Source organism: Anolis sagrei, chromosome 3, assembly GCF_037176765.1.
Source record: "Anolis sagrei isolate rAnoSag1 chromosome 3, rAnoSag1.mat, whole genome shotgun sequence".
In the NCBI taxonomy this organism is placed as follows: Eukaryota; Metazoa; Chordata; class Lepidosauria; order Squamata; family Dactyloidae; genus Anolis; species Anolis sagrei.
In genome coordinates this window covers 105,750,381-105,764,929 of record NC_090023.1, presented here as the reverse complement: position 1 = coordinate 105,764,929, position 14,549 = coordinate 105,750,381, and the positions used below count along the sequence as shown (strand labels likewise).

General features: G+C 40.7%; 1 protein-coding gene across 1 annotated transcript in view; it reads right to left on the bottom strand.

The window, feature by feature from the left end:
* Positions 1-12,653, bottom strand: part of MRPS9 (mitochondrial ribosomal protein S9) — a 48,708-nt gene extending 36,055 nt beyond the window's left edge. Inside the window, exon 1 of the mRNA XM_060769725.2 lies at positions 12,444-12,653. Within this exon, the coding sequence (XP_060625708.1) occupies positions 12,444-12,533 (90 nt within the window). The 5' untranslated portion in view covers positions 12,534-12,653. The remainder of the gene's footprint in view (positions 1-12,443) is intronic.
* Positions 12,654-14,549: the final 1,896 nt, after the last annotated feature.

Genomic DNA, 14,549 nt, shown 5'->3' with positions numbered 1-14,549 from the left:
CCCAGCAGCACTTACACGGGGCGGGCACTGAAAAGTCTCTTGAGTTCCTCTCAGAGCATGATGGGAGTTGAAGTTTTTCTCTATCTCTCTGATTCTCAGGCAATAAAAGGCCTGGTTGTGTCCATGCTCTGATTGGCTGAGAATGGACACAACTGGCAACTAAAATTTCCAGAATCTTCTCTTGTGGGTTGTCTTATTTTTAAAAAATGTTACAGTAAACACTTAAAATAATTCTAAAAAAACAGTAGATTGGTGAATTGTTCTGAAACTGGGTACGCTTGCAGTTGTAAATGGAGAAGAAAACAAAGGTAGGTTTCATGCCTACCTTTGACAGAGGAGTGAGCCTTTAAAGTTTCCCATTGTAGCCAATGAGCCGAATCTTTGCCGAATGGAAACAGCAACACTTCTGCCAATTCAAGTAACTTCCCAGTAAACAGAATGAGGGGTTAGCCAAAAATGGGCTCTGAAACGGCATGCCTTTTGGCTAAATTGCAAACTTCTATTACAAACTAGATAGGTTCTGCCATTTGTTCCTGAGTTGTTTGTAAGTCAGAACAGTTACATCTTTAAGTCTAACACACACACACACACAAGCTTTGGATAGCATAAGGAAGGGTTAAAACACCCGTGGTATTTGTTTTGCTCTCTGTGTCAGTGTTCAGAAGATTTCACTGCATTTTCTGTCCCTGTGATAACTGGATTTTGAAAAATTACGCTTGTTGTGGAAACAAGGACTGGTGATCAAACTTCAGTGGAGACACCTTTTCCCCATGAGAACTCTTTCAGGAGTGAATTTCCCTTCTGAGGGGTAGATTTCTCTCACTGCCTGTTCCCCCCCCCCCCCCTCGGTTCTTAACTATGAGTCATTTGTAAGGCAGATGTTTATAACTAAGGAATGGCTTGTACAGTGAAAACCATTCACCTAGTCCCACACATAGCAATGTTTGCCCCATAAATAGTAAGAGAAGTATAGTTTGCAACATGAGCAAGTGGTAAATGTAGAAATGCTGAACTTAAAACAGGGAAAGCTCAGATTCATGCATGGTATCACAAAATGTCACAAAAGCTTTCATGTTAACAAGCCAGTTTTCAGGCGGTTGGACTCTGCAAAAACAGAAAGAAGAAAGAAGAAGCTGAAGCCATAAGGTCTATCTAACAGAGAATACTACAGGCAGGATTTCATTTGTCTCTGATAGGTATCACACCTTTCAAGCTATATCTAGAATTCTGGGACAAAGAATAAACAGCTGACCTACATTTTGAAGAATATAAAGTGTAGCAGTTATTCAAATCTCTCTCTGGCTCTAAGTGAAGCACACAGATTCTTTCTAAGTGAAGCACACAGATAATCCATAATATCTACTTTGAACTGGATTATATGAGTCTATACTGCCATATAATCCAGTTCAAAGCAGGTAATCTGAATTTTATACAGTAATGTAGAAGGGGGCTAAGTTTTAAAAGGTAATTGGCAAAATACTAAAATTATCGGAACTGGTAGATGTGTAATAACCTAAATAATAGTTATGTCCTCCGTAAAATAACTAACCTATTGCATCTGCACATGATTTGGTAATTGCACAGTGGCAGATAGGAAGGCACTCCAAAGGGTCACCACTTGTGCACAGAGAATCATTGGTTGCTCTCTTCCCTCTTTGGAAGAACTTAAGGTCCTGCAGCCTTAAGAAAGCTCAGAGCATTCTTGGGGATCCATCTCTCCCAGCATATTATTTTCTTGAATTATGATTATCTGGCAGATGGTACAGGTTGACAAAAGCAAGGACAAACAGACTGAGACACAGCTTTTATGCTAGAGCTATAACTATACTGAACCCCATGGCTTCGCATTGATGTGGCAATGGGGGCTGTGCAGTGGTGGTGGGAATGCGGATGGATGGGTGTGTTGTTTTGTGATGTGTGTTGGGGAAAGCATTTAATTTTGTTGTACAATGTACAATGACAATAAAGTTATTCTGTTCTATTCAATTCAATAACCAGGTTGTAGATTCCACTCTTAAATGGTTGAATTGCTCTACTGGAAAAAACTTGGAAAACGGATCTTTTCTCCTGGATAGTCTTGCTCTAATTACATCTTAATCAAAATTAATAATCTGCTCAACCTTTTCTTCAATAAATCAGAGATGGGGAATCATATGGATGCTGGTGTGTGCAGAGTGCCCAGTACAAATAGGTTAGGTTGAACGTCATCTGGGAATGCATCTTGTCTGCTCCCTTAACATCTTCAGCCCCTTCTCTTTATTGCTATCCATTCCAATTTTCTTTGGAGAGTAATTGACTGAGCAGGTACTTGTAGAAGCACCCATTATTTGTCTTAGTATGTTGCTTGCAGTGCCAATTTGGGAGTGGGGAGAGGAGGAGAAATGGTAAGTGGCAAAATCTCCCTGCTGGTGTGCAAGGGATAAGATAGTCCTTCAGGAAAAAAGTGTTTGATACCCTTTACTGGTTATATGGGGTACCTCCAGAATGAAGGGCTCACCATTTCTATATCAATTTAATTCACAGAGTTGTTTTGAAAATAAAATCTACCTTAAGCTTCAAGGTAACATCAAAAATATTTGTATACAATATAGCCCATTCAGAACTCCTTCAATCCAAACAGACACATTAAATGCTACCAAATAAAACTCTAGGACTTGTGATTATATACCATGAATGGAAGATTATTCCTATTTGCAAAAGCAGAATTTTAAAAGCAAAAACACCACAGAAAAATTACCCAGCAACATCTAAAACATATTTACTTTTGTTGGGGACAAAGAAGAATTCTCATAAATGTTAGCGAGATATTTCTTATCAGTATAGATAATACATTAAGAATGCATCTTTTATGCACGTTTACTTTGAACAATTTGATTAAATCCAGTATAAATGATTTACACAGGTACAGCCTTGGAAATATTCTTGTAGAATATCATATTAGCAAGTCCAGATCATTTCTTAGTAGCTCTGATTAGGATTCCAAACTTTTTAGCACTTAGTTCAATAGTCTAATGTATTGACTTAGGCATCCCATTTGAAATTTCTGATTTCAGGAGTTGACAGTTTTGGCTGAACAATTTACTTTTTCCCTTTTCAAACCGCAGCCCAATTGTCATCAAGGCCTACAAGCAAACACAATTCCTGTTCAAAACAATGATCCAAGAGACGGTTATCTTTTGGCTTTTATGGAAGACTATAAGATACGGCTAGACAGATTTGTTTCTCTTTTACCAAGATAATCAGTGGGTAAGACAACTGTAATTTCAATCAAGCACTCTGCCAAAGGAACAGAAGAATCACTGGCAAAGCAGTAATGGCTGAAGCTTGGCAAAAAGCCATCTTTATGCACTACTTTATTTGTCCTATGCTTGTATTAACAAAGCTTCTCAGCAGTCTAATTATTCCATAAACAGATTACTGGAGTTGTCTCCCTGGAAAGAAACAAGTTACAAGAGAAAACTAGAAAGAAAACCCTTGAAGTTGGGGGTGCAATATTTTCTGTCTGTTCAGCAGGGTAATTTTTAAGCTGCAGTTTGACAAACATTCTTAATTTTGTACCATACAGATTTATGGTTGGCATCCTGTTGGTTAATCCCAATTATCTAGCTTTTCAGTCAATTGTTGAACGGTGAGTTAAGATATAGATAAATCTCGCTGATCCAGTAGGTCTACTCTACTTAGGACTAACAAGAACCTATATGCTTACATAAAAATGAGTTTCTTTTTTTTTTTGGAATATATTTTATTAGGTTTTTATAAACTACTACTACTACAACGAAAGAGGGAGAATAATATAAAGAAGATAGGACAGTTAGAAAGATAGAAAGAGAGAAAAAAGAAAAAAAACACACAAAAAAACCAAAAAAACCTCGGCGCTCTTCAAAATAGGAAAAACAAAAAACCGAGAGCAGCGGAGGAAAAAGAAAAAAAAAAAAAACCACACACACACACAAAAATTGGACCTCCTTCCGGCTCTGCCCCTGTTCATCTTTCTCGGTGTCTTCGTACTACTGAAGTTCTTGCCAGATTCTGTAGTAAGTTATCTTTGGACCGAATTTCTAATATATTCTTCAATTATTGTCCAGTCTGTTTGTTTTATTGGATTGCCTGTATTCTTTCTTAATAAAAAAGTTAAATTGTCCATGTCCTTAATTTCATTTATCTTCTTTACCCACTTGAATTTGTCCGGTATTTCTGTTTGTTTCCAGAATTGTGCAAACACAATTCTGGCAGCTGTCGTCAGGTAGACAAATAAAATATCTTCGTTTAAGTCTAAGTTTATATCTCCATCTGTAATTCCCAGCATATAATATTCAGCTTTTCTGGGAAATTTTTTTTAAATAGTTTCTGCATTTCGTCATGTATTTCTTTCCAATATTGTTGAGATTTTTCACAGCTCCACCAAAGATGAAAAAAACTTCCGTCATGTTCTTTACATTTCCAGCAAGTCTTAGATACATTTTTGTACATCTGATTTAATTTCACTGGTGTCATGTACCATCTGTGGAACATTTTCAGCCAATTCTCTTTTAAATCTGTAGCGTAAGTATACTTTAATTTTTTGTTCCACATTTTTTCCCAATCCACCATTGCTATTGGTTTTTTAAAGTTCTCCGCCCACTTTATCATACAGCTTTTTATAAGTTCCGTTTCAGTGGACCAATCTAGCAACTTATCGTATAATTTTGTGATGCATTTTGTCTCCGTAGTTAACATTTTATCCCAAAATTCTTCCTTGAGTTGGAAACCCATCTTTTTGTCTTGATTGTATTGTTCTTTTATTTGTAAATAATTCAGCCACATTATCCTTGGATAATTTTGTTTTATTTCTTCGTAAGTTTTTAGCTCTGTTGAGCCTTGTCTCAAAAGTTCTTTGTAAGTGGGCCAGTTTGTCCAGCCCAACAATCTTCTCTGCTTTGCTTCCACTGGGGATGTCCAAAGCGGGGTTTTTGAGTAAAAGTGTTTTTTATATCTTTCCCAGATTCTAAGTAGTGAGGATCGGATAAAATGGTTACCAAAGTTTCTTTCCTGTTTCTCTTTTCCATACCATACATAGGCATGCCAGCCAACCCGAAGATCATGGCCTTCTAATGTGAGAAGTTTTTCGCTCTTCAATTTCATCCAATCTTTGATCCAAATCAGGGCACATGCTTCGTGGTATAGCTTGAAATTGGGCAACCCAAAACCTCCTCTCTTTTTTTTGTCTGTCAACACTTGATACTTTATTCTTGCCTTTTTCCCTTTCCATATAAATTTCAAAAGATCCGTTGTCCATTCCTTGAATTTCGTGATGTTCCTTATTATTGGGATGTTTTGGAATAGGTAGAGCAATTTTGGTAAGACAGACATCTTTATTAACGCGATTCTTCCTAGCAATGAAAGATTTAGGTGTTTCCACTTCTCCAAATCTCTTTTAATTTCACCCCATAGTTTCCCATAGTTATTAGAGAGGAGCTGGGCATTTTTGGCTGTAAGCCATATACCTAAGTATTTAATCTTGTTTACAATTCGTAAGCCTGAGATTCTCGTTAATTCCTCTTGTTTGTCTTTTGCCATGTTCTTTGTTAAAATGACAGTTTTATTTTTGTTTAATTTAAATCCGGCTAACTTACCGAACTCCTCAATTATTTCTAACCAATTTTTAACATTCTCCCGTGGATTTTCTATTATCCCGATTATGTCGTCTGCATAGGCTCTAGCCTTAAATTCTTGTTTCCCAATTTTTACCCCCTTGATCGTCTCTTCTTCCTTTATCTTTTTCATCAGAATTTCTAATGACATTATAAAGATCAAGGGGGATATAGGACAGCCTTGTCTAGAGCCTTTTCCTATTTTAAATTCCGCCGATGTTTGTCCGTTTACTTGTATTCTGGCGCTTTGGTTCTTGTAAATTTCTTCTATGGCCGTTATAAATTGGTAACCCATGTCCATTTCTTTCATTAAGATTTTAAAAAAGTCCCAATTCAAATTGTCAAATGCCTTCTCCGCGTCGACCGCAAGGAAGGCAACTTCTTTTTGGGGATTTGCTTCAAAATATTCAATCATAAAAATGAGTTTCAATGATAATTATTCCTAGAAAACCATGGGACTGCAGGTCTAATAAATAAATTATTTATTTATTTATTATTTATTTCGGTTACTTCTACCCCGCCCTTCTCACCCTGGAGGGGACTCAGGGCGGCTTACAAAGGCACAATTCGATGCTGGCATCAACATAACAGTAGAATAAAAACAATATAGCAGCAATTAAACAATTAACAATCAGTTACTGCATTGCAACAATAAAACCAATAAAACCAATTTCACCTAATTAACGCTCAGCGTTCGCCATCTAATAGTCCAAATTCCAATTCCACTTTGTCAGTCCTGTCAGTCCTAGTTGTCTGATTGTCCTTGTCTAGTTGTCAGATTGCCCGAAGGCCTGGTCCCATAACCACGTTTTTAATTTCCTCCTGAAGGAGAGGAGGGATGTTGATGACCTAATGACCTAATTTCCCCCGGGAGTGAGTTCCACAGGTGAGGGGCCACCACTGAGAAGGCCCTGCTCCTTGTCCCCACCAACCTCACTTGTGATAGCGGTGGGGTCGAGAGCAGGGCCTCCCCAGATGATCTCAAACTCCTGGGTGGGACGTAGAGGGAGATGCGTTCGGACAGATACGCTGGACCGGAACCGTATAGGGTTTTGTAGGTCAAAACCAGCACCTTGAATTGTGCTCGGAACTGAACCGGCAGCCAGTGGAGCTGACACAACAGGGGGGTGGTGTGCTCCCTGTATGACGCTCCGGTGAGTAATCTGGCTGGATCAGTTGAAGTTTCCGAACAGTCTTCAAGGGCAACCCCACATAGAGTGCGTTGCAGTAATCTATTTGGGATGTAACAAGAGCGTGGACCACTGTGGCCAGATCAGGCTTCCCAAGGTACGGGCGCAACTGGTGCACAAGTTTTAATTGTGCAAAAGCTCTCACGGCCACCGCCGAGACCTGGGGTTCCAGGCTCAGCAATGAGTCCAGGATCACTCCCAAGCTGCGAACCTGCGTCTTCAGGGGGAGTGTAACCCCCTGAAGTGGGTGGAGTGCAAGGCCAAGTCCTAACTGTTGGCCAAGGGCTTGGAACTTGGCCAACAGTTTTATAATAATAAAACTTTATTTATATACCGCCCTATCGCCTCTCGGGGACTCAAAGCGGTTTCCACATAGGTAAAATAACACAAAGAACGTACAATGTGAACCATAAACATAGGCATAAAATTGTTAAAACAACATATACATTAAAAACCAATTAAAAACCCATTCCGCTCTCTTATTTCGTGCAAGGTAAGCTACCAGGGACCAAAATTTCGATAAAGGGCCTAGACTGTTGAGCGGGCTGGGTTGAGGTTAGTGCAGAGAAAAAGAAGTATGGGGCTGGAGGAATGCTAAAGTGCAAGGACTGGTCCCAGCAATAGCCATACTGGGGACCGGGGCTACTCATGTCCAGGGCCTATTAAAAGACTATACAAAAGGTCTGGGCCGGGGGGGTGCCCTAAGATGCCAGGGGACCTGGGTAATGGGTGGAGTGCAAGGTCAAGTCCTAACTGTTGGTCAAGGGCTTGGAACTTGTGACTAGTCATTTTCAAAGGCCTGATGAAACCACCAAGTCTTCAAGTTCTTACGAAAAGAGATGAGTGATGGGGCTTCCCTAATCTCCTTGGGGAGGGCATTCCAGAGGCAGGACACCACCACCGAGAACGCCCTCTCCCTCATCCCCACCAACTGGACTTGAGACAATGGTGGGAGTGAGAGAAGGGCCGCCCCTGTGGATATGAGTTCACGCTGGTTCATAGAAGGAGATGCGATCGCGAGGATAGGCGGGGTTCGAATCGTTTAGGGCTAAGATCTGATAAAGAATAAATGTTCTTCCTAACCAACTTGCAAAATTTAGAAGGATGCTATTTTTGCTAGCAAACACATCTGGTAAAAGTTAGAGACGCTACTTTGATTGCCAAGTGTTATATTTAACCCATGGAAAATAATTACTTTTACAAATAGCCTAATAGCAAAGAATTAAGCCAACTTCAAAGAATTCATTTTCACTGTGTCTATGCTGAAGATTGTGCTAAATGGAAAACCTCTGCTTACTGGCACTCTAAGAAACTACTGCTAGACACAATTGTTCACACTGGCAACAAAGATCCGCATAGTCAAAGCAATGGTATTCCCTGTAGTAACCTACGGATGTGAGAGTTGGACCTTAGGGAAGGCTGAGCGAAGGAAGATAGATGCTTTTGAACTGTGGTGCTGGAGGAAAGTTCTGAGAGTGACCTGGACTGCGAGAAGATCCAACCAGTCCATCCTCCAGGAAATAAAGCCTGGCTACTCATTGGAGGGAAGGATACTAGAGACAAAGTTGAAGTACTTTGGCCACATTATGAGGAGACAGCAAAGCTTAGAGAAGACAATTATGCTGGGGAAAGTGGAAGGTAAAAGGAAGAGGGGCCGACCAAGGGCAAGATGGATGGATGGCATCCTTGAAATGACTGGACTGACCTTGAAGGAGCTGGGGGTGGTGACGGCTGACAGGGAGCTCTGGCATGGGCTGGTCCATGAGGTCACAAAGAGTCGGAGATGACTGAACGAATGAACAACAAGACACAATTGTGAAGAAATACGAACACATCCTCACAGTGTCGTTACAGCAAACCCATTTTTATTGTGCCAAATATGAAATATATGAGCCTGAAGACAGTTACAGAAACAACTGTAATGATAAGAATGAAAGACAGTACTGCTTGCTTTGCAGGAATAGTATATGGTAGCTGAAAAGCACAATTTCTCTGCTTTCCCTTGCTTGAGGAAATATATTTTAAATATTTTCCCACTATATTAGATCACTGGGCTACTTTGAAATATTATTATTCATTCCTAGTTTGAAGTTCCCGATACAAGGTTGAAGTTTCATCAACAAAAGGAAACTTGTTGCAAAGGAGAAGATTTTCCACTCAACAATATGGGTGACCACTCCTTCACTCATGTTTTGGACAAATAAAGCTAAAATATCTTGATTTATGCAAGCCTTCTCCCTCCCCAAGGATAATGAACTACAGGTTCTATTATTCTAAGTATCATTTTGATTGGGAGTTACAATACTGAACACATCTGGAGGGCATCAGGGTCAAGATGGTTGCTTTTCTACCTCCTTTTGTCTTCCCCCACCACTCAAGACAACTTTCAGGCTCCAGTCCTGTCTGCTCAAGACCACATGCTTGAAGAAACACTACTGTTTTGTCATACCTGAATTACTTGAGGTAATTTATCAGAAGCATAGTACCAGGCTATTCAAGCCAAGACACATAATTGAATTTGCAGTTCTTCCAGATTTCAGTAGGGGAAAAAATCTCTATGAAGCTACAATTATATAGTTATCTGGAAATCAAGCAACTAGCAAAAATTAACTAAAATTGCATACTGGATTCACAAAGTTATTTAATTTGTGTTGGTACCAAACTTTTATTTTCCCTTTCCCTGCTTTTGCACCCAGGGCAGGGGATTGCTTTTAGAAGCTCAATGAGGGCAGCCTGGTCTCCTGCTGCTCCAACATCTATTATTGTACAGATGGAGCTTCTAAACATAAGTGTAGATTATTGTGCTGGGATATTATATTATACTGGCAGCCAAAACAATTTTTACCTTCCACTCCCTCTGCTTTTTCCCAATATTCTGGAATGTCCTATAAACTTTGGCTCAAGTGTTCAGACTAATAAGCAGCCATTTGGAAATGGAAGAATTCTGAAAAATTGCCTTCTACTTCTGCAAGCAAAATTTTATGATGGAGGTATTGCTGTTGTGATCCACCATGGGTCACATAATTTAACAGAGCTCACCAGCTGAATATCAGTGAATATTCTGTTTGCTGAGTGTATGTATATCCATGTTTCTATTGTAGCTTCTCGATTTGTATAGTAAATGTGCAATCCTTAGTGTAATACCACATATAACTCGAGCTACAAACATTACAAACAAGGAAGAAATACAATCCAGGTGGAAACTTAAAAAAAATGAAACATATCACCAAACTGAAGGCCGACAACTACTCAATCAAAGAGAACTTGGCAGGGCAAAATAAGTTTCATTCAGTCAATTGGCTGAATTCAGAATCTGATTTCAGTATCTCATAAACCAAGAGGAAAAATGTAAAGTTCATTTTTGGAAATGGTTAGACATTATGAATTATCCCCATATTCCTGGTGGTGGCTGAAGCAAGAGTGCAGTGCAGCCATCATGCTATGTTCTGTCCCTCTTTGTTTATAACATGATGACAAATATAACAGCTTCAGTTACAGCATGGATGCAGAATGAGAGAGTTCACCATATGAATGCTATTGAATGTATATGAATGTTTATGTTTTTGCAAAGACGAGCTTCTTACAGTATTAGAGATAGGTTTTGGTATGTAACTTTTATGGAGGTATGTTTAGTGTGTGTATTTGTGGTGCTTTTGCTGTGTTTATGTATTCTAATTGTTTTGTAACCCGCCTTGAGCCATGAGGAAAGGCGGGTAAGAAATAAAATTATTATTATAAAAAGAAGGGAAAGAGAGAATGTAGATTCATCTTTAAGGATCATTTATTTTTATTCTAGCAGGGGATTTCTTGGCTATAAACCCACTTCTTCAGATACAATACACAGTGCTATAGCATACTGTACATATCTGAAATTCTTGGGATGAAAAGCGTTCTGTATTTTTCCCCTTCCCTAAATGTTGGATATATACACACACACACACACACACATATATATACACATACATATAGTGTGTCTGTGTATGGGCTCCCTGGTGGTGCAGTGGTTTAGACCACTGAGCTGCTGAACTTGCTGACCAAAAGGTTGGTGGTTCGAATCCGAGGAGCGGGGCACGTTCCCGCTGTTAGCCCCAGCTTCTGCCAACCCAGCAATTCAAAAACATGAAAATGTGAGTAGATCAATAGGCGCTGCTTCTGCAGGCAGGTAACAGCGCTCCTCGTGGTCTTTCCGGTCACATGACCTTGGAAGTGTCTACGGGCAATGCCGTTTCTTCGGCTTAGAAATGTCAGTGAACCTGTTACCTTAGGTAAGGTTTGTCCTTTTTTTTTTTTGCTTTGAATTACTATATTTCAATATATTTCAATATTAATATTAATACTGAGTTTATGGTATAACATCGTATGGGGTATAGCATTATTTAGAATTAAATAGTAACTCTCAAGCCCCTTCCACACAGCTGAATAAAATCTCATATTATTTGCTTTGAACTCGAATATATGGCAGTGTGGACTCAGATAACCCAGTTTAAAGCAGATATCGTGGTATTTTCTGCCTTGGTATTCTGGGATATATTGATGTGTGGAAGGGCCCTTTGGCAACCAGAAACTACATTGATCTGGAATTTTCCAATCCTCATAGGGCCCTTCCACACAGCTCTATGTCCCAGAATATCAGGCAGAAAATCCCACATTATCTGAGTGTGGACTCAGATAACCCAATTCAAAGCAGATATGTGGGATTTTCTGCTTGATATTCTGGGATATAGAGCTGTGTGGAAGGTCCAATAGTTTAACAAAGAATCTGTGCTTTTAATCATTTTGAGCATGGAACAAAATGTCTGATCATTGAGCCCATCAGATAGCAAAGGCATCACTACCTCAGCCGCCCATGTGGACAAATGCAGGGCCATATAACCCAGAATACCAAGACCGAAAATCCCACAATATCTGGTTTGAACTGGGTTATCTGAGCACCATTCCACACAGCCATAAAACCCAGAATATCAAGCCAAAATATTCAACAATATCCGCTTTGAACTAGGTTATCTGAGTCCACACTGTAATATATACCAGTTCAAAGCAGGTAAGGTGGGTTATCCTGCCTTGATAGTCTGGATTATATGGATGTAGAGAAAGGCCCCGAGTCCACACTGCCATATATTCCAGTTCAAAGCAGATAATGAGGGATTTTATTCAGCTGTGTGGAAGAGGCCTTGGACGGTGAGACATTTTGGATTTCGGAATTCAGGGCAAGGAGGGGTCAATTTGTAATTCTAAATGAGAATAATTTTAATCTCCCCCCTGAAGAATTCCCTGCAGGGATTGGCTGATGCTGAGGGGGCCTGTTGAGCAGAGTCAGCATTTGGGCCAGGAGTTGCTGTGGGCCTTCGGGTCCTTTCCGACTTATGTCGGCCCTGAAACGAATTCAGTCGGGGTTTTCTGGGGCTGAGAATGTGTGACTCTCTCAAGGTCACGCGGGGCGCTCCCACGGTTAAGCAGGGATTCAAACCCTGGCCTCCAGAGCCGCAGCCTTACGCTCCGCCCCTTCCCCCGCGCTGACCGCGAACGAAATGCCACCTGGGGTGAGAGGAAGAAGCGGCGTGAGACCCCGAGGCACTGACGTCACTACGCAAGGGCCTTCCGAGGCCTCCCCTCCCCTTCTCACCTTGGATCCCACGAAGGGCTTCCCCCTCCTCCCTGAGGCGCTCCAGCGGCAGCAACCCGCCAGCGCGCGCCCGACCGCCGCCGTTGCCATGCTTGGGAAAAAAAAGAAAGAAAGGGGGGGCGGGGGAGACGAAAAGCAGCACGCACGCGCTCTCGCAGGCAAGCCAGCGCGCGCTCTCACACACAAAGCTCTCCTGCCGTATTCCGCAACTGTCGCACGTCCCCGCACATGACGCAAAAAGGAGTCTCCACACACCAGTCCCTCCCCGACCTGCAGTCCACTTTGATTGGCTGCCACAACTCGAGGGAGGCGGGGAAAGTAAAAGGACGCGCAAAAAGTCACGTGATTTTAGCCGGGTTGACATTCGTCGCTGTTTAGCGAAAAGTTCCCGCGCTCTTTCAGTGAAGAGGGGTGGGGCTTCCTATTGCAGGGTTTGATTCCACGCATGTCTCTTTAGTTCAGTTAAGGCTTTCAGTTAAGAGGGGAAGGAGGGTTAACTGGGAATGCAAACGCGTGTGGACTATTATAGATGCGTTTGATTACTACTACTACTTTGCATGATGTTTAATATGTTGGAAGCCGCATTGGGCCCTTTGTGGGAGAAAAGCGGGCTATAAATAAAGATTTAGAATCTATATAAGTAAAAATGTAATGTTCGTTTGCGGGATTAACAGAACTCAAAAACCACTGGACGAATTGACTCCAAATTTGGACACAAGACACCTAACATCCCAATGTATGCTCTTCACTCAAAAGTTTTTGATTTTCTCATTTGGGAGTTGTTGTTCCTGGGATTTATAGTTCACCTACAATCAAAGAGCATTCTGAATTCCATCAATTATGGCATTGAACCAAACGTGGCATACTGGACTCCCATGATCAACAGAAAACACTAGAAGGGTTTGGTGGGCATTGACCTTGAGTTTGGGAGTTGTAGTTCACCTACATCCAGAGAGCACTGTAGACTCAAACAATGATGGATCTGGACCAAACTTGGCACGAATATTCCATATGCCCAAATATGAATGGAGTTTGGGAGAAACATTTGGGATTTGTAGTTACTGGGATTTATAGTTCACCAACAATCCAAGAGCATTCTGAACCCCATCAATGACAGAATTGGGGCACATTTCCCACACAGAGACCCCATGACCAACAGAAAATACTTAATGACATCCAGTCCAACTCTCTTCACCAGGGCAAGAAAATGTTAGAAACCAATACTTCCTCATTACTTTATTTTCCAGATCACCAGGATGGGCCACAGCAACGCGTGGCAAGGGATGGCTAGTCTATATAAATAAAAATGTAATGTTCTTTGTGGGATTAACATAACTCAAAAACCAGTGGATGGATTAGGACACAATACACTTATCAGGCCAATGAATGATCATCATTCATAAAAACACTGAAAAACACAGCAGAAGAGACTTTAAAAGCCAAAAAATGAAAAATACATTACAACACATGCCCAAAACCACATATTTACACAAACACACAGGATATCGTGACGGGGTATAAAATAAAGTTTTATTATATGCACAAATATAAATAAACACAAAACACATATACACAGACTGGGCCACAGCAACGCGTGGCAGGGGACAGCTAGTAATAATAATAATAATAATAATAATAATAATAATAATAATAATAAAACTTTATTTATACCCCGCCACCATCTCCCCAAGGGACTCGGGGCAGCTTACATGAGACCAGGCCCAACAGTACCTCAAAGCAAATATACAACATAAATACACACAGTAAAATATAATAAGAAAAATAAAATACGAAACAATATAAATAAACACACCAAACAATATGTTGTCATTAATTCGTTCAGTCACTTCTGACTCTTCGTGGCCTCATGGACCAGCCCATGCCAGAGCTCCCTGTCAGCCTTGGGCACCCCCAGCTCCTTCAAGGTCAATCCAGTCACTTCAATGATACCATCCATCCATCTTGCCCTTGATCGGCCCCTCTTCCTTTTTCCTTCCATTTTCTCCAGCATCATTGTCTTCTCTAAGCTTTCCTTTTTTTCTCATGATGTGGCCAAAGTACTTCATCTTGGTCTCTACTATTCTTCCCTCCAATGAGCAGTCAGGC